The following is a 21861-nucleotide window of genomic DNA, read 5'->3' on the forward strand; positions in this document are numbered from 1 at the left end:
AAAGAGAGAGTCAGAGAGAAGAGAGACAGAGAGAGAGAGACAGAGAAGAGAGAGACACAGAGGGAAAGAGGGAGAGAGAAGAGAAAGAGAGAGGAAAGAGATTTATACAGATAGAGATAAAGACAGAAAAAGAGAGAGAGAAGAGAGAGAGAGGCAGAGAGAGGGAAGAGATTTATATAGATAGAGAGAGATAAAGACAGAAAAAGAGAGAGAGACAGAGAAAAGAGAGAGAGAGAGAAACAGAGACAGAGAGAGGGAAGAGATTTATACAGCGAGATAGAAAGAGGGAGAGAGAGAGCAGATTTCAGTGTTAGGCGTTTATCCCATGCCGTCTAGTGTCTGAAGAATTTGAGGTAGACCACAGCTCCCAGTATGGCTAACTCCATAATGATGATGACGCCCAGCAGCAGCTTATTGGTCATCAATCTGTTGGGAAAGAAAAGAGGAAGTCACGTACACACCAGAGTAATACAGGATACCGTGGAATTGAGCGTATTGTAAAACGTGTTAATAAACAAACTCGCTGTTGGAAACAAAACCAACTCCCAACTCCAAAACGCAAACTTCAGCACAGAGGGAAAGAGGAAATACGTCTTTCAGGGGAAGCTGATGGTCATTTTGGATCATTTCTATCTGGGCATTCACCATAAAACTTGAACACAATATAAAGGCCAGTGGTCGATCTCAAATGATGACAAAAGTGAAAAATGACCGACTCCCAAGCGGCACGACCACGTAAGTGTTGGCCTCATCAAACAGGAGAGCACAAGGTCAAGACTTGGTGGCGCTACAGCCGTTCCGTGGCCGGCACTCCCCTAGGGTCTGGGAGGAAGCCTCTCTTAGCCTTTGCCCTCCGAGCGCTGATGTTATCGTGTCGAGGGGGTTGGGGTCTAACTAGTGGGTGTAGCCGGATACTAAATTGGGAAGAAAAAAATAAATAATGACAAAAAAGGAGACTTGAGGTTTTGTACCAACAGCAACAATAAGTGATACAAAAAGTCATATTTATCAATATTTATCCTCAACAACTACATACGACACCATGCTTTTAACCAGCGTTGTTATTCCACTCATCGCCTTTATTACAGCTTCCATAATTTTCCAAAGGAGACTCTCTCACCTCCAAAATTCCAGTAATGATTAAAATAAAGAGCTTTAACAGTTAAAAGTAATACACTCTTTTTTCTTCTAATTAAAAAGAAAAGACAGATACATATTAGTCACATAACACGGATACGTGAGTGCACTGAGGAAACGAGAAGTGGGGTTAAAATAAAAACTTTTAAAAAGGAAAAATTATAATGGCGTCTCGCTGCCTCATACAGCGCTCCGTCTCACCGTCGGGACATGGCTCTCAGGATCTTCCTGCTGCGGCTCAGGTTCTCTCCTGTGTTCACCAGCTGAGAGAGCAGAGAGAGAAAGCAGATTAATGATGAATCTTCCTGTCTGTCCCGGGACACCGTCAGCACAAATCTCGGATTAGCTCGTGTCTCACAACCTCTGCTACTCCAACAGCTCTTTCCTCTGCTTTATAGCTACACATCCACCTTAGTGTCCGTCTGTCGGTCAAATACCACCTCCAAAATAAAAAACAAGCCTAGTTTTGCTGGAATGCCGTCAGCATCGCATTTCTCACCAAAGCGTCAACAGCATTCCATGAAGACTATAATAAATCTGTATTCCATACATCCTTCTGCTTTCTAAAGTTGAAGGAAAGTTCTGGACGAATGATTAGAAACTATTTCACCTTTTGGTTTTTAGCCATTTAGCTCCATTTACTCCCATTGATGGAGGACTCGCTTGTGGACGCTCTCGGTTTTGCAGTCATGTTTTTCATATGAGGGCATTTTTAGAAAGTGGTGAGGACAAACTTGGACAGTTTTAAAAAGTGGTGGGGACAAATGTGGGCATTTTAAAAAGTGGTGAGGACAATCTTGGACATTCTTAAAAAGTGGTGAGGACAAACTTGGACATTTTTTAAAAAGTGATGAGGACAAAATTGGACAGTTAAAAAAGTGGTGAGGACAAACTTGGACATTCTTAAAAAGTGGTGAGGACAATCTTGGACATTCTAAAAAGTGGTGAGGACAAACTTGGACATTCTTAAAAAGTGGTGAGGACAAACTTGGACATTTTTTAAAAAGTGGTGAGGACAAACTTGGACAGTTAAAAAAGTGGTGAGGACAAACTTGGATATTCTTAAAAAGTGGTGAGGACAATCTTGGACATTCTAAAAAGTGGTGAGGACAAACTTGGACATTCTTAAAAAGTGGTGAGGACAAACTTGGACATTTTTTAAAAAGTGATGAGGACAAACTTGGACAGTTAAAAAAGTGGTGAGGACAAACTTGGACATTCTTAAAAAGTGGTGAGGACAAACTTGGACATTCTTAAAAAGTGGTGAGGACAAACTTGGACATTCTTAAAAAGTGGTGAGGACAAACTTGGACATTTAAAAAAAGTGATGAGGACAAACTTGGACAGTTAAAAAAAGTGATGAGGAAAAACTTGGACAGTTAAAAAAAGTGGTGAGGACAAACTTGGACATTTTAAAAAAGTGGTGAGGACAAACTTGGACATTTTAAAAAAAGTGATGAGGACAAACTTGGACAGTTAAAAAAAAAGTGGTGAGGACAATCTTGGACATTTTAAAAAGTAATGGGGACAAACTTGGACAGTTAAAAAAAAAGTGGTGAGGACAAACTTGGACATTTTTAAAAAAGTGATGAGGACAATCTTGGACATTTTAAAAAGACATTTTTTAATATAATAGGGGAAAGCATAAGTGGCCAGGCTCCCCATAAACTGACACCTTTTTCTCACACACAATTACTCAGCTAAACTTGCCAACAGATCCATTTGTTGGTAACATGACTGTCCTTTTTTCATCCTGTTTTCCGGGGAAAAGATTATGCAAGAAAACAGCGACGAGCATGACAGGAAGCTAGCCTCCTAACCAGCCTTTTGCCACGCCTCCGTCTAAAAACCACGTCAAAATCACATGTTCAACAAATAAAATAATCACATGATAGAATCTACAGAGAACACCAAAATGTTGCAATAACATTTTATTTTTTTGACATTTTTGTCTTTTCTCCAGAAAAAAACTCTTCTGTAAAAACTCTAGCTGGCCTGCCTTGTGTCTCTCCCCCACTGCTAACTGTTGGCTGGTCTGAGACACGGCAGGCTACACAGAGTGCCTCAGTCAGTCAGTCAGTGAGTCAGTGAGCAGAAATGCCTGTTGTAGTAGGTCAGCAGAAATGATTATTATTATTAATAGTGGTAGCAGCAGTAGTTGTCATCTCTCACCCTGTCCCTGGTTCGGTCCAGCTGCTCTCTCTGCTCGCCCAGCTCCTCGATGATGTCGGTGCCGATCTGGTCAGTTTCGGCTGCGACGCGCTGGCTGCGCTCGATGCTCTGTGAGGCGTTATTCAGAGACTCCGTGCCCTGGATTAGTAAAGCTCGCTGGGCCTGCAGCTGAGTCTGCAAACACAAAGGCAGCTGTGAGGAAGAGCCTCCATGCTGAAGACGACAGAGTGTTTAGTGAATTATGTCCTCTCTTACACATTCTCGCCTTTCATCACTTCAGCGAGGTCATATTCAGTTTACAGCCCAAAAACTAGTGAAACTTCGGCTAGATGACCAGCAAACCTCACGCAACCGACACACCGGACATGAAGCAACTTCAGACACACAACAACTTAAAAATATACTGTGCAAGTTTGTCCTTACCACTTGGGGACAAACTTGGACATTCTAAAAAGCGGTGGGGACAAATGTGGGCATTTTAAAAAGTGGTGAGGACAAACGTGGACTATTATTTTTTTTAAGTGGGGAGGACAAACGGACATTTTTTTTTTTAAACGTCCAAGTTTGGCCTGACCACTTCTTAAAAATGTCCAAGTTTGTCCCACACTTTTAAAACACCTAACTTTGTCCCCACCACTTTTTTTAAAACACCCAAGTTTGTCCCCTCACTACTTTGTAAATGTTCAGTCCTGTCCCCACCACTTTTAAAATGCCCAATTTTGTCCCCACCACTTTTAAAATCCCCAATTTTTCCCCTACCACTTTTTGAAATGCCTAATTTTGTCCCCACCAACTGTTTAAAGGCCTGCTTTTGTCCCCACTGCTATTTCAAATGCCCAATTTTGTCCCCCTGCTTTTTAAACTACTAATGTTTGTCCCTACCACATTTTAAAATGCCCACTTTTGACCTGATCCCACTTTTTAAAAGCCTAGTTCTGTCCCCACCACTTTTAAAATCCACAATTTTGTCCCCATTACTATTTCAAATGCCCAGTTTTGTCCCCAACACTTTTTGAAATGCCCAATCTCTCCTTACCACTTGAAATAAGGAAAAAGACTGATGTCTGACACCAGTTAGAACCAGCTAGCACTGTACCGGTAACATAACAGCTTGCACAACCAAAGCACCACAGTGAGTTATAGTCCAGTCATATCCGGTCATTAAGCTTCATGATAGCACCCAACATGCTGGTTCAAGTTTAAGATGGTTTCAATCAGCCAAGACATGTTGTGTGTCTGAAGTTTGCTGCTTTCGCTCTGCACTGGAGCTACGAGGCTCAGGTACCTCACAAACACTGGAGGTTTATGCCTCAACCATTAGAACTGTGCTAACTGTGTGCTTAAAGGTGCAGTGTGTGAGATTTACTGGCATTTTGCGACCAACTGATTCCCCCTCCTTCGCCTCTCCCTTTCCAAGTGTGTGGTAGAACGAATGATGTCGTTGCCTGTCCTGATTTAGTCTTTCATTATGTTTTGCTTTTTTGGCGTTAAGGATTCACCCTTTTTTCCTTGTGCTTAACATTAAGTGTGATCCTTCATCCCTCAAACTTCCCACAACACAAAACAGCCTCCCAGATCCAGTGCAAAACTTCAAACACGCCAAAGTATCACCAGAAAACAAAGACACAGAAGATCTTTCCCTGAATCCGATCCACCACATCTGATCACTGCTCATCTGACTTTTGAGGAGTCTTGAACAACACCCAAGGTTCAGGAATGTGCACTCTAGTCTCACAAGCTTGACGTCCACCTATCATCAGAGGGTGGAGTAGGTTTCAACGCTCAGTGTGGCCAAGAAGCGCCTACTCTGGCAGGAAGGGGCAATTTGACTGACGAGCGAAACGCCGGACAACCAACTGCCGTTTTGTTGCTGTTCAACTGGACTAACGTGGTTTTCCCTGAAAATATCTTGTTTTGCTACTTCTAGCTCTTCTCTACATTTTATTTCAGTATAACCTGCGCAAAAGTTATAGCCCTTCTTTTGTTTGTCTTTCCCCAAATATTTCAATTCAGCAAATAAATAGAAATTATGAGCGAAACTTGGCAGAAACTGTCATATTTAAGCTTGTGTGTGATGCGTTCACCTAATTTCACTAAGAAAATCAACAAAGCTCAATTTGATTGGGCGCCTGAACTGGTAAAAACTGGTGTATGGACACAACGTCACTGACAAAATCCTCATAGTTAAGACCATCAGTAAACATCAGACCGTCTGTGTAGCTCTGTGGTGGGAGCCTCTGAGGCTGAGACTACGTATACTCACACTGTGCTCATTCTGTGAGCCATAGACGCTGCGTCTGCCGTCTCCTGGCCGGCTGGAGAAGCCCAGGCCTGTGTCCGAGCGCAGGTCTCGCTGCAGTTTGGCCAGATCTCTGCGGTAAAGCCTGATTTTAGTGGACATGGGGTTCCTGAAGGAGGCCGGCGCCCCTAACAGCTCCTGGTCCATCCCCTGCAGCTGAGAGAGGAGTCAACAAAACAGAGAGTCTGAAGAAGCACTCGACAGATATTCCCACCATCAGAACACCCAAACTGGCCCAACATGAGACCCAAATTGCTCGGCCGTCTGAAAAGGTCATCATCAGCAGCTGCGCTAATGGTCTGAGTATGTCTATCTTCAAAATCAGCTTCATGTTCATCAAAGCGCTTTTGGTATGATGACCAGCTTTTGCCTAAACAATGTTTTGAACGTTTTCTTTTCCAAGACTACTATTAAAGGATAAATCCACCAAACAATTTCTGCATAATTAAAAGTTTAAGAGGTAAACAGAGTCACTCAGAGTGGTTTGGTGTGAAATCCTCTGTTCTAGGGAAACTGACTGAGTCAGAAATGTTCACAGTGGTGGTGATAGGAACCAGACGTCCGAAGCGTTTAGCGCTTCTAAGTGCGTAACGTTTAAGACACTGTTTTACGATCATTTTGAGAAGGTTTTGGCCTAAAATGTATTTTTTTAATCCATTCATATCAGAGGGTTACATGGAGAACGTTGCGAGGTAAAACAGCCCCTAAATAAAATGCATTTTTAAAATATTTTCCACTTTTTTTACTATGATCAACATTATATATAATAAGTCTGAAGACACGTGTAGATTCACCGGTTTTGGATGGTAAATAAAGCGTCTAGATTTGTGTTGGTGAGTCAGTAGGTTTCTCTATAATGAACCATTTCACATCAAACCACTCTGAATATCTTCGTCACCTTTAGGGCTGAATTACAAAAAAAACTGGTGTAATTTCCTTTTGTTAAACACAGGTGGTTGAAACAAGGAGAGGAAAGCAGTGGCCTTTGGCTTTTCTCCCCTCTGTCAGTTTTAGATTAACAACAAAAACGGCTTCCGATGTAATATGTGAGCTTATAGCAATTCAACACGATCAGTTACGCTAAAATTTTGAAAAGCGAGGTGTTGCGTTAAACGTTTAATACTCAAACTCTGGTTCAGTGTAGCTTCTCTAAAAGCTCCACTATAACTGCGACTCTTCCTTCTAAACCATTAAAGCAGCAGTGAATTATATAAGTCTAAAAACAGAGAAAACAGGGCCAGCTTTCAATTAAAGAGCCCCGAGTGCAGATCAGCAGGTTCGTGAACCTTTAGTGCCCCCTGGTGTTTAGAGTGGGATTTTCAAGGGTAGATCTTTTACAATAAATGACCAACTCAAACAACCGTCTGAGGTTGTTACCAACCTGTTTTTACCCTGTAATACAGAGATGCAATTATATATGAACTGTTGTGACGATATCTGACGATATTTTATGATGTATCTGTGGATATGCTGAGCAGGAGGAGGTACAGAAGCATAAAGTCCAGAACCCGCCGGTTCCGAGACGGTTTCTTCCCCCGGGCCGTCAGGCTGCTGAACAGCCAGTAGTGCTGGTGTATTGGTCTGTAGGCCTGTCACTGCACCTCTGAGACATGATGATCTCCATGGACAATCCACACCTCATCAGACTCACTCTGATCCTCTGCACCTTCAATCTAGCAAATCTGTACTCACACATATAGACTGACATCTTGTGCATCTTCTATCCATATCCTGTACAATCTGGAATATTCTATATCCAGATATATGTGTCCTGTCCCTGAGAACCTGCATCTCATTTATCATCTCCCTCAGACTAACTGCACATACAGAATGTGAACAGCAGCAATTTCAGAGTTTTATTTCAGAATTTATTACTGTACATTGGAATAGTGCAGTGCTAGTGTATATAGTGCATAGAGAGGGGTGAAAAGGTTTTTGCCCTTTCCTGATTTCTTACTCTTTTGCATGTTTGTTACACTTAAATGTTTCAGATCACCAAACAAATTTAAATATTAGACAAAAATAACACAAGTAAACACAAAATGCAGTTTATAAATGAAGGTCTTTATTATTAAGGGAAAAAGAAACCCAAACCCAAAGCCGTGTGCCACCCTTAGCAGCAACAACTGCAATCAAGCGTTGGCGATAACCGGTAAGGAGTCTTTTACAGCGCTGGGGAGGAATTCTGGCCCACTCATCTTTGCAGAACTGTCGTAATTCAGCCACACTGGAGGGTTTCCGAGCATGAACCGCCTTTGTAAGGTCATCCCACAGCATCTCAATCGGATTCAGGTCAGGACTTTGACCAGGCCACTCCAAAGTCGTAATTTTGTTTTTCTTAAGCCATTCAGAGGTGGACTTGCTGGTGTGTTTTGGATCATTGTCCTGCTGCAGAACCCAAACGCGCTTCAGCTTGAGGTCACAAACAGACGGCCGGACGTTCTCCTTCAGGATTTTTTGGTTGACAGCAGAATTCATGGTTCCATTTACCACAGCAAGTCTTCCAGGTCCTGAAGCAGCAAAACAGCCCCAGCCCATCACACTACCACTAAAAGAGGTTCATTTAGTTGATGCAGTATGTTTAAGCAGTAGAACCCGAGAGGGCGACAACAGTTAAATAAATACAGTAAGAAATGAATAAACTGGCCGTGAACGCGGCTTTAATATGTTTTAATGTTCAGTTCCTTCCTCCTAATTATAGCTCCTTAACGAGCAGCTTGTTGCTACGTCAGAATAACGAGCTCCGCCCAATCGCTGCACAGTCTGCTGTAAGCCCCGCCTTCTGAAGTTCAGACTGAGCCATAAAACTGACCCAATATCAGGTTCAGCTCAGTTTGGTCAGTTTCTCCAGATCAGTATTAATGTTGTTTTGTTCCAGCCGGTCTGTAAAGCTTCTTACAGCCCGTTTAGTTTGGCGAATGGTGTTGGGTTCATTTCTGGCTGATTCCAGGTTGTTCAGCTGTTCTTCTGTCACAGCTGCCGACTGAAAAGCTGCTCAGCGGTGACGACAGTTTGGGAATTTAGCGTCGTCTCGTCTTCAGAGTCGGACCAAATCGGCTGTCGGTCAGATGTGATCTTAACAGTGTCCGTTTTCTGTTTGTGGCAAAGTAAGAGGTAAAATCGTTCAAATGGCTCGAGCGTCTCCTACAGCTGTCAGAGTCGTTGCTTAGCAACAGCGTCTCAGCAGAGTGATACAGTGCTTGTGATACAGTAACCTGTGATGTTATGGTGAAATAACAGCACAGTTAGACGCCTCTCAACCAATCAGCTCGCGTGGCCGGAACTAAGTGTTGTATAAAATGTAGTATAGTAAGACCACTGGACACAATGACCATTCGCTCCCCAGTATGGAAACTACATACATGTATGACAGAGCCTCTTTAACATGATGGCATCATAACAAGCCAGTAAAATTACACAATATACACTGATCAGGCGTAACATCATGACCACCTCCTCGCTGCGCTCACTGTCCACTTTATCAGCTCCACTTACTGTATAGCTGCTCTCTGTAGTTCTACAGTTACAGACTGTAGTCCATCTGTTTCTCTGATACTCTGTTACCCTGTTCTTCAGTGGTCAGGACCCCCCATGGACCCCATGGTGGTGTGTTAGTGTGTGTTGCGCTGATCTGAGTGGATCAGACACAGCAGTGCTGCTGAAGGTGGTCACAGCATTATGCCTGATCGGTGTAAATAACTACTCAATCTTCTGTTAATTTAGCTCACTTACCACTTCCTCTGCCTCTCCAAGGCGTTCATCAAACACTCTCACCAGCTTCTTCTTCTCCTCTAAAGAAAAAAAACATTATATACTTCAATAATCCAAACTCAGTGTTTTACACCATGAAAACCATCAGAATACAGAATAAAACGCTAAAACTTTAACTAGAGCTGAGGCCTGTTCAATGAAACAAATAAACCCGCTCAGCCGTCTGAAGGCTCAGGCTCCTATATGACTGAGCTGAGGTGGTTAAGGTAGTCTAAACCCAAAGAGAGCTGCTACTTCAAACTGGTCTTCTTAGTACGTCCAGCATCTACCAGCATTAAAACTGGACTTTGCTAGGATTCTGTTATTCTCTTTTTGGATCTTCTGGCCTAAAATAATACGATACGTCCTACAGGACTTTACAGCTGCTGTGTGAATTTACTACAGGATTCCTTAAAAGATTCAGTGCAGAAAACCAAAAATTCTGGTTCCATTGACTTCCATTAAAAGCAAGTTATGTTTTTTCCTTCTCCTGTAAAGTGACCGTTTTGGAGATACGAGGTTTTCTTCCGACAGCAGCGGGATGCATATCAACAGATAAATCATTTTAAATAAGTACATAAACAAGAGTGTACTGCACTGGAGCTCCCGTGTATGAAGTAATCAAATAAAGAACTGGAGCAGCGTTTTATTTAGAGTCCAGCCGTATTCCGGCGTGTGGGAAGAAGCTGTTCTGCTTCGGAATCTCCTTCCAGAGGTCAGCAGAGAGAACAGTCCACGGCGGGGGTGGGAGGGGTCTCTGTTTATGTTCTAATTACGATGTAGGACAGAAAATGAGAACTGAATAGGGAAATATAGCATGATTCACCGTAACCTCCTGGCGGGCTAAATCAATGGGCCAACTTTGGGCAGATCAGCTTTAAATCGTTTTTTAAAAATATGACGAAAGGTGTGAGATGACGACATGTATCGTTATCATCATAACCTGCAGCACAATACGGGGGCAGTCGTGGGCTGGAGGTCAGGGAACCGGCCCCGTGACCAGAAGGTCGCCGGTTCGAGCCCCAGAGACGACAGCACGTGACTGAGGTGCCCTTGAGCAAGACACCTAACCCCCAACTGCTCCCTGGGCGGTGTGGGGGGCTGCCCACCGCTCCGGGCCAGTGTGCTCACTGCCCCCTAGTGTGTGTGGCGTTTCACTGCACGGATGGGTTTAATGCGGAGGTGAAATTTCCCTGTTGTGGGACTAATGAGGGTCACTAAACCTGCTTTTCTATATCAGCGAATTAAAGAACAAAGACCAAACTGCACGTTACACTACAAAGAAATCATAATTAGTGCTGTTTAATTGTGAAACGCTGAAGTTTTTGACCGTATTTATTTACAGGCTTCGCCGCAACTAATCAAGATGCATATCGAGCAACAAGAAGACGTCTCAAAGTACGACGGCGTCTGTTTATCAGCATTTTGTAGCTAATCTACACTTAAAGATGGTTCTTCCAGGGTTCTATAGTAAAGGCACTGGTTCTGTTTAGAACGATGAGCTCTATATAGAACAAATCAACGCTTAAATGGTTCTATTCATGGTGAAACGGTTCCTCAGATTGATGGAGCACGTGCTGTATATGAAAACGGTTCTATATAGCAACAAACCAGGGTTCTTCTATTGTTACATGCTTGACACTGTAACTACAGAAGAACCCTTTTTGGCGCTATACAGAACCGTTTTCAAAAAGGTTCTATACAGAACCATATAAAGCATAGTTCTTTGCCTGGTGAAATGGTTTTTCAAACTGATGAAGAATGTGATTCATATGGTTCTATTACGGAACATTTTTGAAAGTGGGTCTGCATAGCACCAAAAACGGTTCCTCCATGGTTACAATGTCAAGCCTGTTACAACAGAAGAACCTTTAGGTTGCTGTGGAGATCTGTTTTCTTATACAACACGTTCTCTGTCAGTCTAAAGAACCGTTTAGGCATGAAATTGTTCTATAGAGAACCCAAGGCTTCAAACAGAAGCACTGCCTTTGCTAAAGAACCCGTGAAGAACCACCTCAAACTGCTTGGTCACATTTTCCTAAAGCTCTTCCGAACGATTTGAAAGGAGCTGCTTCCCACACGTCGCCTACAGCGGTGGGATTTTTCTTCGCCACACATTTTGCCACCACAGCCTCACGTGATGATCCCAGCGGGTTCGGAATACTGAAGGAATTCTGCTTAATGAACTGTGCGGCATCTTGTGGTTGCGATTTACCTGCTTTGTGTAAACAGACGAGTAAACAAACACACAGATAAAGAAATAAACAACAAACAAATACGCGAGCAAATCATTTTGACTGCCGGGTGACCAGTAAACGTTATTAGGCACGGTCACAAATGAACATATTGAGGCCACAAGTTACGACATCTAGTACACGAGTTACTATACTGTGACTATGAATTGATCTAGTGAGCACAGGAAAGCACAACATCAACCCCACAATTTATACACTGAGTACACGAATTACTACGGAGCCCCGCCGGTGACATCCTGTATAAACAAAAATAACGTGTGGCCACGCCTTTTTAACGCGTGGGAACGAGATCCTAATGCATGGCCATGACTTAGTAAGGCGTGGGAACGAGATCGCGCCTTTCCAAGTCATGGCCACGCATTAGGATCTCGTCCCCAAGCTTTACTAAGGCGTGACCACGACTTAATTATCTCGTTCCCATTATGTTTTTACTTATACAGGATGTCATCAGCGGGGCAGCGAATTAACACACCGAAGCACAGAGTGGGGAGAAAGTCAACTCGTGACCTCGCCTTATTAAAAACAATGACCATGTCTCCTCGAGCTCTCTGTACACCCCTGTTCACTACCGTGCACTGAGTTTATAAGCGATTAAATGCTAATCTAATATCTAATATCTAATATTACCTCCATGACACCGAACCACCCGATCGGGAATCAGCTTCAGTTCATCGTGTAATGATTTAAACATCTCGTGAAGTTTCTCAAACTCCTCCGACGACATCCCGTCAGCTTTCCTGATCGGCAGCTACTTTCACCGAGAAACGCGTCCCAGACTGAGGAACCAAAACCTCCAGAAAGGCCGTTTTTCAGATAAAAACACCAGAATAACGACGAGGTTGCGATTCTGCTGCGACAGGATCGCTACAGCAACACAACCCTTCCTCCTCCGGCGGCCCTCGTGATGCTTGGTGGCCAAAACTCAAGCCATGAAAGATAAACTTCAGTCGCACGACGCTTTCTACACCCCTTCGGTATTGTTAAAGATTTATATACACACAAAGCTTCACAGCGCTTCTTTAAACGTGTCGACACGCCAAAGCACCCGATTTAACCAGAACCGTGGCGACACAAGCTCTCAGGCAACGCTCGGCGTCCTTCACGTCGCAATGCATTCTGGTTTATGTAGTTTGTGATGATTCCGAGTGCGCAAAAAATGAACTGTTCGCCTGGCAAGTTGCTGAAAATATGGCCAAGTTGTTCTAGTTTTATTCAAAACATCACTGTTTCTGAACCAATGCCCAAAAGTAACACTTTATGTACTAATTCCAAAATGTATTCCAGAATGGAAATTACATTAAAAAATCCACACATTCTGATAAACACATTTTGCAAGTTGGCAGGTTTATTTATATAGCACCTTTTCATACATATGCAAACTAAGGAAGTATTCAAAGACAATTCAACATGATTAAAATGTGATAATCAACAGTTCATAAATCAAATGCATAAAACTGAATGGATTTTTTTTTGTAGGCGCTAATTGAGCGATCTGTGGATGAACAAAAACTACAATCCCATGATTCACAGCGGCTTGAGAGAGAGAGAGAGAGAGAGAGAGAGAGAGAGAGAGAGAGAGAGAGAGAGAGAGAGAGAGAGAGAGAGTTACCGAAGCTAAAGAGCTCCATATATTCACATCAGCAGCGGCCGCTCCTTTTAAGGCAGCCTCGGTTTTTCCACTGACCTGGAATATTCCCGGTGTTTACTCTTCCTGATGATGATGACGATGCTCGCCGTAGTGATGGCACTGTCTGGAGTCGTGGCTCTAATACTGAGACTGCTGTCGTCCCACATCAGGTAGGCGCTGTGTGTGTAAGCTGAAGTCAGAATTTTCCCGTTCCACCTTAAATGGAGCAGCGGTTACATTCTGGCGCCTCCATTTAAGGTGGAACGGGGGAATTCGAACAAGAACAGGCAGCCAACTTCAGCCTCGTCATGACCTCTGGGCTTTCTGCGTGGATAATGTGGTTTAAAGCGGGATTTGAGCACGACTGGCCATAGATTTGTGGTGTTTACTCCAGAAACGGTGAGACTAATAGCTCCTAATCACTGATGTGCAGTGCAGTCACTGAAGCATAGACAGACACACTGACACGGACCTGGATTAGACGCGCTCATTGGGGAAAATGAATAAGACTATAACTATTAATCTCACAGATTCAATGCCTTATTGTGCTTTTACAGTTATTTCACGCTCTGGTTTGTGCTCAGTGGAGCTCGTATAGCTGAATGGTGCATGTCCACTATTAGTAACCGCCCCCGCTGAATATGATCAGTTTAGAGAAGCGACCAATAGGATCTATCCGAGGGCGGGGTTAATTACGTATGCAAGGCGTAGGCGCAGCGTCATTGGTTGAACACGATTGCGTATGGTAATTACACGCGGGTCGTACCATCTGGAGGCAGATGGTGTTCAGAGGCAGACCTCGAAATTTCGACTTAGTATCTCGAAATAACTACTTAGTACGTGCAAGTATTGACTTTGGTATCTCAAAATAACGACTGTCTTTCTGTAGATTTTCAGTTATGGAGACAAAATTCTGACTCATTTTTGTGTGCTTAAAATTTTATATATATATATATATACACACACATACATACATATACATACATACACATATATATATATATATATATAAAATGTATATATAATGTGTATATAATGTATATGTATATATATAATTTGTGTCCTCTACACTCAGAATTGCTCTTCTAGGGTTCTTCGGTAAAGGGACAGGTTCTGTTTAGAAATATGAGACGTACAGAGGATCTTGCATGGTGAAATGGTTCTTCAGGCTGATGGAGAATGTATTTCTATGGTTCTATATATGTAATATTAATAATTTAGAATGAAATAAATAAATAATAAATGAATAGCAGCCGCTTCACTGCTCATCAAAAGTCTAGGGACACCTATAGGCCTGGGCAACATCTTAAAATAACGAGCATGATATTTCCTCGTCAACAGATCGGAATTATTGACTATTCTGCCGCGCGGTCTGCTGTGGCCTCAGTGTACTTTTCTGTTCTATGAACTTTTCTAAACTATTAGCTAAATAAATGGAAACATTAATTAAGCTGAATATTAAATAATATAACTCCACATCTTTTGGTAAAAAATAACTTTCACCTGTGACTGTTTCTTCTCTTTAAAGTGATCCACACCACAGAGAGTTGAGTGCTAATAGCTCCCCCTTGTGGAGAAACTTCAGACTGCTAAACATGAGCAAGTGATCTATTGAACGATTGGTATGAATGAAATTAGGGGTCCAAGCACTGAAGCTTGTTCTTTATAGTTTGTTATTATGAGAAAATACTTAATAAGAAAGGAATAATGAAACAATATTTTGTGCTAAACCTCTGTGTATCTGTAGGAAGTATGCGGCAGGAGGAGTGTGTCTTTCCACGGCGCGTTTGGACGGGAAGACGGCGCTGATCACAGGGGCGAACTGTGGGATTGGTAGAGAGACGGCACTGGATCTGGCCTCGCGGGGTGAGAGAGAGCTTCAGACAAACGCTCCACTCTACAAAAAGACTTTTGCTTAATCTGAACGGCTCATTTAACCTAATCTAATCTAAACGTAACACCTCCATGCGAGTATAATATTATTAGAAAGGGTTCTTTCTGCCTTTTTCTGCCTTCAGAAGCACACGGCACTGTCTTTATTTACCTTGGGAGTTCAAACTGTGTTTTTAATGCTGCTTTAGGTTCTGCACCAGCCTGTTACCAAGCAACAGTACCGCCGTAACCGCTCAGTAAGCTGTTCTAGCTAGCTAATGTTTTGATGCATGTAAGGAGAAAATTCACTCACCTTACCATTAAGTTGGAAGCTGCTTTTTGTTGATGTCGTGATCATTTTTAACCCATGAAATCACGGGTTAAATCAAAGCCCACCTTCCTTTTGATCTGATGGGTCAGCACAGTTCAGGGAGCCTGGAGTGCTCAACACAAAAACATCTCTCTATTGAAAACAACACAAAAGAGGCGCCTCAGTTCTCAAAAAGAATCTGGGTTTGGCTGCTTCAAAATGTCCAGACAAAAAAGTTTAACCTCTTATTCTCCAGGGCTTAAATTTGGTTTGTCCATCTGAATTTACGTGACCAAATCGTAAGCCAAATTATTCAGTAACTGCATGAAATAAATATCAATTTTTATTTAATTTTTTATAAAAGCCCCTCAGATTAACAGAACATGTGTTTTATGATCTTCACATATCACTACATGCTCACAATTTACTGCTGAAAGCCAAAAATCTGCGCCGCTCTTTGTGTTGTTTTCTAAAAGTGATGTTTCCAGAGCAGATCACTGAAGAGACGCCGTCTGTTTATAGTTTAGAGCCCAGATTTGGGGGAAAAACGGGTCGACTTTCAGTAGAAAAACAAAGTTCAGCTTCTTTTATTATAAGGGTTTAAAATGACGTCACCGTCTATTAGACTGGAGAGAAGAGCTACAGCCTCACACGACGCCCAGCTTCTGAATGGAGCTTATGGAATATGAACGTTATGAAGAACATGACCAGGCGCGGTTTGGACCCACCGGTGGTCCCGAGGAGTTTAAGAGGCCACCTACTGTTAACTAGCCTATGCAGCACTGTTATCAGAAACAAGCTAAACTTAAAAAGCAGCTTTTTTTTTTTTGGATTACATTATAAGTTAAAGGACTGCAATCACTAATCCTGAAGGCCCGCCTGACCTTTGATCTGAGTGGTCAACACAGAAAGACGCTCATGATCGACTCCATGTGCCTGAAGCGCCGCACAAAACACGTCTCTCCCATCAAAAATAATGCAAAAAAGGCACCTGTCTACAAAAGTAACCCCTCCTTAAACTGCGTGTTCTGTTCGTGTTAATCATGAAACTCTGGCTGGTGTAAACAGAGACGAGTACTGGAGACTGTTGAGGTGTAGATGCAGTGTGTGTCTGTGCAGGTGCGCGGGTGATCCTGGCCTGTCGGGACATAGAGAAAGGTGAGGAAACGGCGGCGGAGATACGCAGGCGGGTGGGCGGGGCTCAGGTGGAGGTTCGGGAGCTGGATCTGGCCGACACCTGCTCCATCCGAGCCTTCGCTCAGAGGTTCCTCAGAGGTACTCTTACGATGCAGTCTACACATCTGCATTCACTGACCAGAAACCTGCTTAATCATTCATAATTCATCTCTAATGAGAAAACATCAGTGTAGAAGCACCTGATCAGCAGCAGTAGCTACACTGCCCAGCCAAAGGCCTGGGCCGCCAAAGGCCTGGGCGATAGCTTAAGATAATTAGCAAAATATTTTCTTGTTAACAAATCGGAATTACAGATTCTTTTGCCCCACCATCTCCTGTAGCTTAGACTTACATTTCTATTCTATATTCAGCTTGTTTTTTTTATTACAAACTACATTAATGAAAATATTTAATGAAGTCAGATATTAATTAATATTACTCAACATCTTTTGGTAAAAAAAAGTTTCACCTCTCATTTGTATATGTGAGCTTGTGAGCTCCTGCTGGTGTGGGTTCATGACTGTTTCTTCTGTTTAAATGATACATAAAGACATTTGAGTGCTGATGGCTCAACCTTGTGGAAACGTGTGTGTGTGTGTGTATATATATATATATATATATATATATATATATATATATAAAAAATAAAAGTTGGTTAGAGCCGTTTTTCTTTGGGAATAAAGCCAAAGGCCACAGTGTTTACTCACCTGTTGTAATGTCAGCACTCTTCAGCACTCAAACCTCGCAATGGACTTTTTCATTTGGCCCCAGGTCTAATCTGGACTCATTTGTGTTGTGCTGTTTATAATCCCGTCTCACCATCTCTCTTTCACACAGAGGTCAATCACCTCCACATCCTGATTAATAACGCAGGGGTGATGATGTGCCCTTACATGAAAACAGCAGATGGCTTTGAGATGCATCTGGGCGTCAATCATCTTGGTAAGCTCAAATTTTGAAAATTTCAGAGACTGTTTTGAAATTGTGCCTCTTTGTCCTTTAAAAGGTGTTGAAATTATATTGAATGAAGTTAAAAGGTTCACATAAAGAAAAACTAATCTTGCTCTTTTTTTTTTAAATAAGAAATGTTTACAAAACATATTTATCATAAAAAATATGAATAAAAATGAGCATGTAAGAATGAATCATGCTGATATTCTGATCCATAATCCCACACAAATGTTCCTAGTATGCTTTAGTTTGGGGGAAAATATTATATTTCCTATAATAGAAATTATAGGACATTTTTAAAAATATGGATTTTTACTTATCCCGTGTGTTTCTGCTGAAATCTTCCATTTTCCAAGCTGGTCCCTGATTAAGTCCTAACTCATCACTGCAAACTTCCCTCCATCTAAGGTCACTTCCTACTGACCTACCTGCTGATTGGTCTGCTGAAGCGCAGCGCACCGGCGCGGGTGGTGGTGGTTTCTTCTCTGGCGCATTATTTCGGCTGGATCCGCTTCCACGACCTGCACAGCCAGGGCAGCTACAACAGTGGGCTGGCCTACTGCCAGAGCAAACTGGCCAACGTGCTCTTCACCAGGGAACTGTCTCACAGGCTAACAGGTGCAGAAATGACCTGAGGAGAAAAGTCTAACTACAGTCCAGCTCCACATGCCTAATACGTCCACTGCGTTGGTGTACAATTAGTGTCTGTAGCCCATCTGCTGCTGGACTTCCCCTTCATCAGTGGTCAGTTTCTGACACATCACCAGCACTGACACCTGTTGAAGGGCATGAGGATCGCTATCAAGGGGTACATCAACAGAGGAGCTACAGTCCTGTAACTGTACACCAGCAAGGTGGCACTACAAGGGAGGAGTTTCTGATTATTAATATTAAATATTTAACAACGTGCATTTCGTTTGTATTGAAGATTGCTGCACTTTCTGTATGTAATAGATTAATGACCTCATATTGATTTATTTAAAACAGTAAAGAACCCAATGTGAGTAACCACATCAGATCAGCTCTATGTATCCTCAGTGTTGAGCATCACCTGGCTGCCTTCACTTTTCTGTCACTGACCTCAATTACTGTGACTTTTTTGACCCGTCAGGTTCGAATGTGACCGTGAACACTCTGCACCCGGGCACAGTGAGGTCCGAGCTGGTTCGTCACTCCACAGTGATGTCCCTGCTGTTCACACTGTTCTCCATGTTCCTGAAAACACCACGGGAGGGAGCGCAGACCTCCATCTACTGCGCCGTGGCTGAGGAGCTGCACTCCATCTCAGGCAAACACTTCAGGTTGGACAGTGTTTAGGAACAGGCCTTTTTTACATTTTAATTACTAATTTAAATTGATTGTAATAAATTGTAACAAAAAGAAATTACCAAAATAAATAAAACCGAATTTTCAAATATTACTCACTGCTGCATGATAAATATTTTTATCGTTATTGTGATGTGAGGTTCTGCAGGAGTAACTTAAATATTCAGTTAAACAGCCAATTACAAAACACACACACACTCAAAAATGTATCCAAGCCTGAAAAATGTTCACTCACTCATGTTTAGCATAGTGGTTTTCTCCACAAGGGGGCACCATTAGCAGTCAACTATCTTTTGATGCTTCCTAAGAGCAGTGCTTCACATCAGTGACCCTGTGTGTACTTATTTAGCAGCCACAAAAATGTGCTTGCAGATCTGATCTAAATAATTAGTGTTTATTTTTATATTGCTCAACAGTGATGCTTTGAAGCTTCCATCCTTTCAGAGGCTTTCCAAATCATGTTCATCACCAGTGTATGTCCATAACTGCCCTAAGCAAAATGTTTGTTTCCCCCAGTTACATAAATTAGATTTTATTACCAAGCCATTTATTAAAAATGCCAATTTTGCAAGTTTTGTTTAAAAATCTCTGTCTCTCTGTCTGTCTTTCTCTCAGTGACTGCGCTCCAGCCTCCATCGCTCCTCAGGGCCGCTGTGATGAAACCGCTCGGAAACTGTGGGACGTCAGCTGCGAACTGCTGGGCATCGAATGGGACTGAAATCGTACCCCAATCTTCCCCTCGCTCTGTCTGAGCCACATCAACACACATGTACCTCATTTTATCAGACGTTTGTTAAAACTCCCGCCTTCATAATCTCATCTAAAGCCCTATTGGAGCTGGATTAGTTTACGTAATATAAACTGTCAGGGTTTGACTGGCCGACTGGTTCGAGATGAGGTATCTTTGCTGTTTCCACAAATTACCAGAGGGTGCACCAAAAAAAGAGCTGAATTCACTTATTTAAAGGGCTGTCTATATACTTTTGGATGGAAGCTAAGCTGCAAAAACAATATTCAGATGACATCACAACCATGAACACATCACATATGACGACCTGTTTCCATCAAAGTGCTAAGGAGTGTTGTTACTGAAGACAGTCACTGGAATGAAAGATGTGGGTGGGGGGGACGATTAAAGCCCAATCCCATTCCTTATTACCTCTACCCTGAGTGTCACCTTGCCCCTTGGAAGTTACAAGGGGTAGTGGCTGAAATCTTCCTCTACGAAATGGGACCCTTGGGCTACTACCCGTCTGCAGTGACAGCAGAGGAAGGGAAAGTTCAGCTCCTCACTGCTGGGCTTTAGTTACATTTAGGGAATCATAAGCCTTCAAAGAGGGGGGCAATTATTTATTCTCGCCAACCCCTAATTCTTCTGCTGCGCCATTTAAGGTGGAACGGAAAATTTAGCTAGCTCGCTACCTAGATGTCAGCATACTACTGGTGATTTTTTATGCTTGTTATGAAGAAAAGGGCCATAAGGCATTGAAACAACATTAAACTGAGACAATACGGTGGATACCACGATTTTTTATAGGAGAAAATAGTTGTGTAGGTATCTTTGGTCTCTTGCGCAGCCATCCACCTTTTTCCCCCTAACACATTCAGACTGAGCCTCTGAAAAACCTCCCTTGGAGGACCATGGAGCCTTAACACTTCGCCTACCCCTCAAAAAAAATCTGCACACCCCACCCCTAGTCGTGAAGGTGCAAAACGGAGGGCTAAGGGGTGAAATGGGATTGGGCCTAATTGGACTTCCCTAAGTGAGACTAATCCAGCTCAAATAGGACTTTAGACTTCAGTCACACTCATTCACCCATCCCGTTCTACCATTTGCCAAATGCCTCGTGTCTGTGAACCTGCTGCCGAGCACTGCCCGCCACTTTGAGGCTGAACAGAGTTCAGAAACTACACTCAGGCTCCTGGCTTTGTCCGGTTTGTGGACCGCTGTATTTTGAGTTATATTTATTTGACACTTTGTTTGTCCATCTGGAGTTTGAATGTGGCTTTGAGTCGTTCCCATTTCATCACCTCCACACTGCAGCTGCCTAGAACTGTGCTGAGGTTTTTATACAGTGAACATGCCTTTTTACTCTTGTTACATTCATGACCAGAGAGACCAAGATTTGAATATATATATTGTGCGAAAAACGTTGGGATTCCTGAGTTTTTATACAAAAAGGAGACGCGGTGAGAACAGGTAAAGCTACACTTGTGCAGACTTAAAGGTCTGGCAGAACAGCAAAAACACCAAATATTATAGTTGATCAGCCGAGACACTCTTGGTGCTTTAAGTTTGCCTCTTTAGTTCTGCACTGCAGCTGTGAGGCTAATGTAGCTAACAAGTAATGGAAGCTTACTCACCTGCCACTTTATTAGGTACAGTTGCTTGTTCAGTTGCTTGTGAACACAAATAGCTAATCAGCCAATCACACGGCCACAACTCGATGCATTTAGCATGTAGAGGTGGTCAAGACAACCTGCTGAAGTGCAGGCCGAGCATCAGAACGGGGAAGAAAGGGGATTTAAGGGGCTTTGAACGTGGCGTGGTTGTTGGTGCCAGACGGGCTGGTCTGAGTATTTCAGAAACTGCTGATCTGCTGGGATTTTCACGCACAACCATCTCTAGGGTTTACAGAGAACGGTCGAAAAAGAGGAAACATCCAGTTTGAGTGATTTAGGCACCATGTTAGCAGTTAGCACCATGCTATCTGACGTACTGCTAACTGCTAACATGGCTATGGCCTGTAAGTCTTACTAAACAACTCCACATGGCTTGAAGCGAGTGTGTGGAGATTTGGGCCAACTGGTGGGACATAAGCTTTCATTACTTTGTAGCTCCAGTGCAAAACTATGGAAGGGTCCTTCTACAGAAACGTCCACTTTCCTGTCTCTCCATAGGAGTCACTGTTGTTACTGATCATCATGGGTGTAACACATAATGAAGGAAACACCAGAGACGTTTTTAATGATCAATGCATTTTAC

At 42.7% G+C, this 21861-nt stretch overlaps 2 protein-coding genes across 2 annotated transcripts; one reads left to right on the forward strand and one right to left on the reverse strand.

Moving 5' to 3' along the window:
* Positions 1-175: 175 nt before the first annotated feature.
* Positions 176-12728, reverse strand: vti1b (vesicle transport through interaction with t-SNAREs 1B). Its single transcript, XM_017718231.2, has 6 exons — positions 12241-12728; positions 9341-9399; positions 5573-5764; positions 3310-3483; positions 1339-1400; positions 176-426 (listed from the first exon to the last, which is right to left on the reverse strand). The coding sequence occupies exons 1-6, from the start codon at positions 12335-12337 to the stop codon at positions 333-335; spliced, it is 678 nt and encodes a 225-aa protein (XP_017573720.1). The 5' UTR covers positions 12338-12728; the 3' UTR covers positions 176-332.
* Positions 12729-13217: 489 nt separating this feature from the next.
* On the forward strand, positions 13218-21026 carry rdh12 (retinol dehydrogenase 12). Its single transcript, XM_017718256.2, has 7 exons — positions 13218-13410; positions 14988-15106; positions 16542-16697; positions 17436-17540; positions 17958-18167; positions 18661-18850; positions 19491-21026. Exons 1-7 carry the CDS (start codon positions 13328-13330, stop codon positions 19591-19593), a joined length of 966 nt encoding a protein of 321 aa, XP_017573745.1. The 5' UTR covers positions 13218-13327; the 3' UTR covers positions 19594-21026.
* The last annotated feature ends 835 nt before the right edge of the window (positions 21027-21861 follow it).

The sequence above is a fragment of the Pygocentrus nattereri genome, chromosome 5 (genome assembly GCF_015220715.1).
Source record: "Pygocentrus nattereri isolate fPygNat1 chromosome 5, fPygNat1.pri, whole genome shotgun sequence".
Classification (NCBI taxonomy): Eukaryota; Metazoa; Chordata; class Actinopteri; order Characiformes; family Serrasalmidae; genus Pygocentrus; species Pygocentrus nattereri.

What these genes read in the sequence shown, in the direction of transcription:
- rdh12 (XM_017718256.2), top strand. Translation starts at nt 13,328, where the DNA reads ATGATGATGACGATGCTCGCCGTAGTGATGGCACTGTCTGGAGTCGTG. An exon ending in TCTGGGCGTCAATCATCTTG is followed by an intron (nt 17,541 to 17,957) that starts GTAAGCTCAAAT and finishes CCTCCATCTAAG; the next exon opens with GTCACTTCCTACTGACCTAC. An exon ending in ATCTCAGGCAAACACTTCAG is followed by an intron (nt 18,851 to 19,490) that starts GTTGGACAGTGT and finishes TCTTTCTCTCAG; the next exon opens with TGACTGCGCTCCAGCCTCCA.
- vti1b (XM_017718231.2), bottom strand. Translation starts at nt 12,337, where the DNA reads ATGTCGTCGGAGGAGTTTGAGAAACTTCACGAGATGTTTAAATCATTA. An exon ending in TTGGAGAGGCAGAGGAAGTG is followed by an intron (nt 5,765 to 9,340) that starts GTAAGTGAGCTA and finishes CTCCTCTCTCAG; the next exon opens with CTGCAGGGGATGGACCAGGA. An exon ending in GCTCACAGAATGAGCACAGT is followed by an intron (nt 3,484 to 5,572) that starts GTGAGTATACGT and finishes TTGTGTTTGCAG; the next exon opens with ACTCAGCTGCAGGCCCAGCG.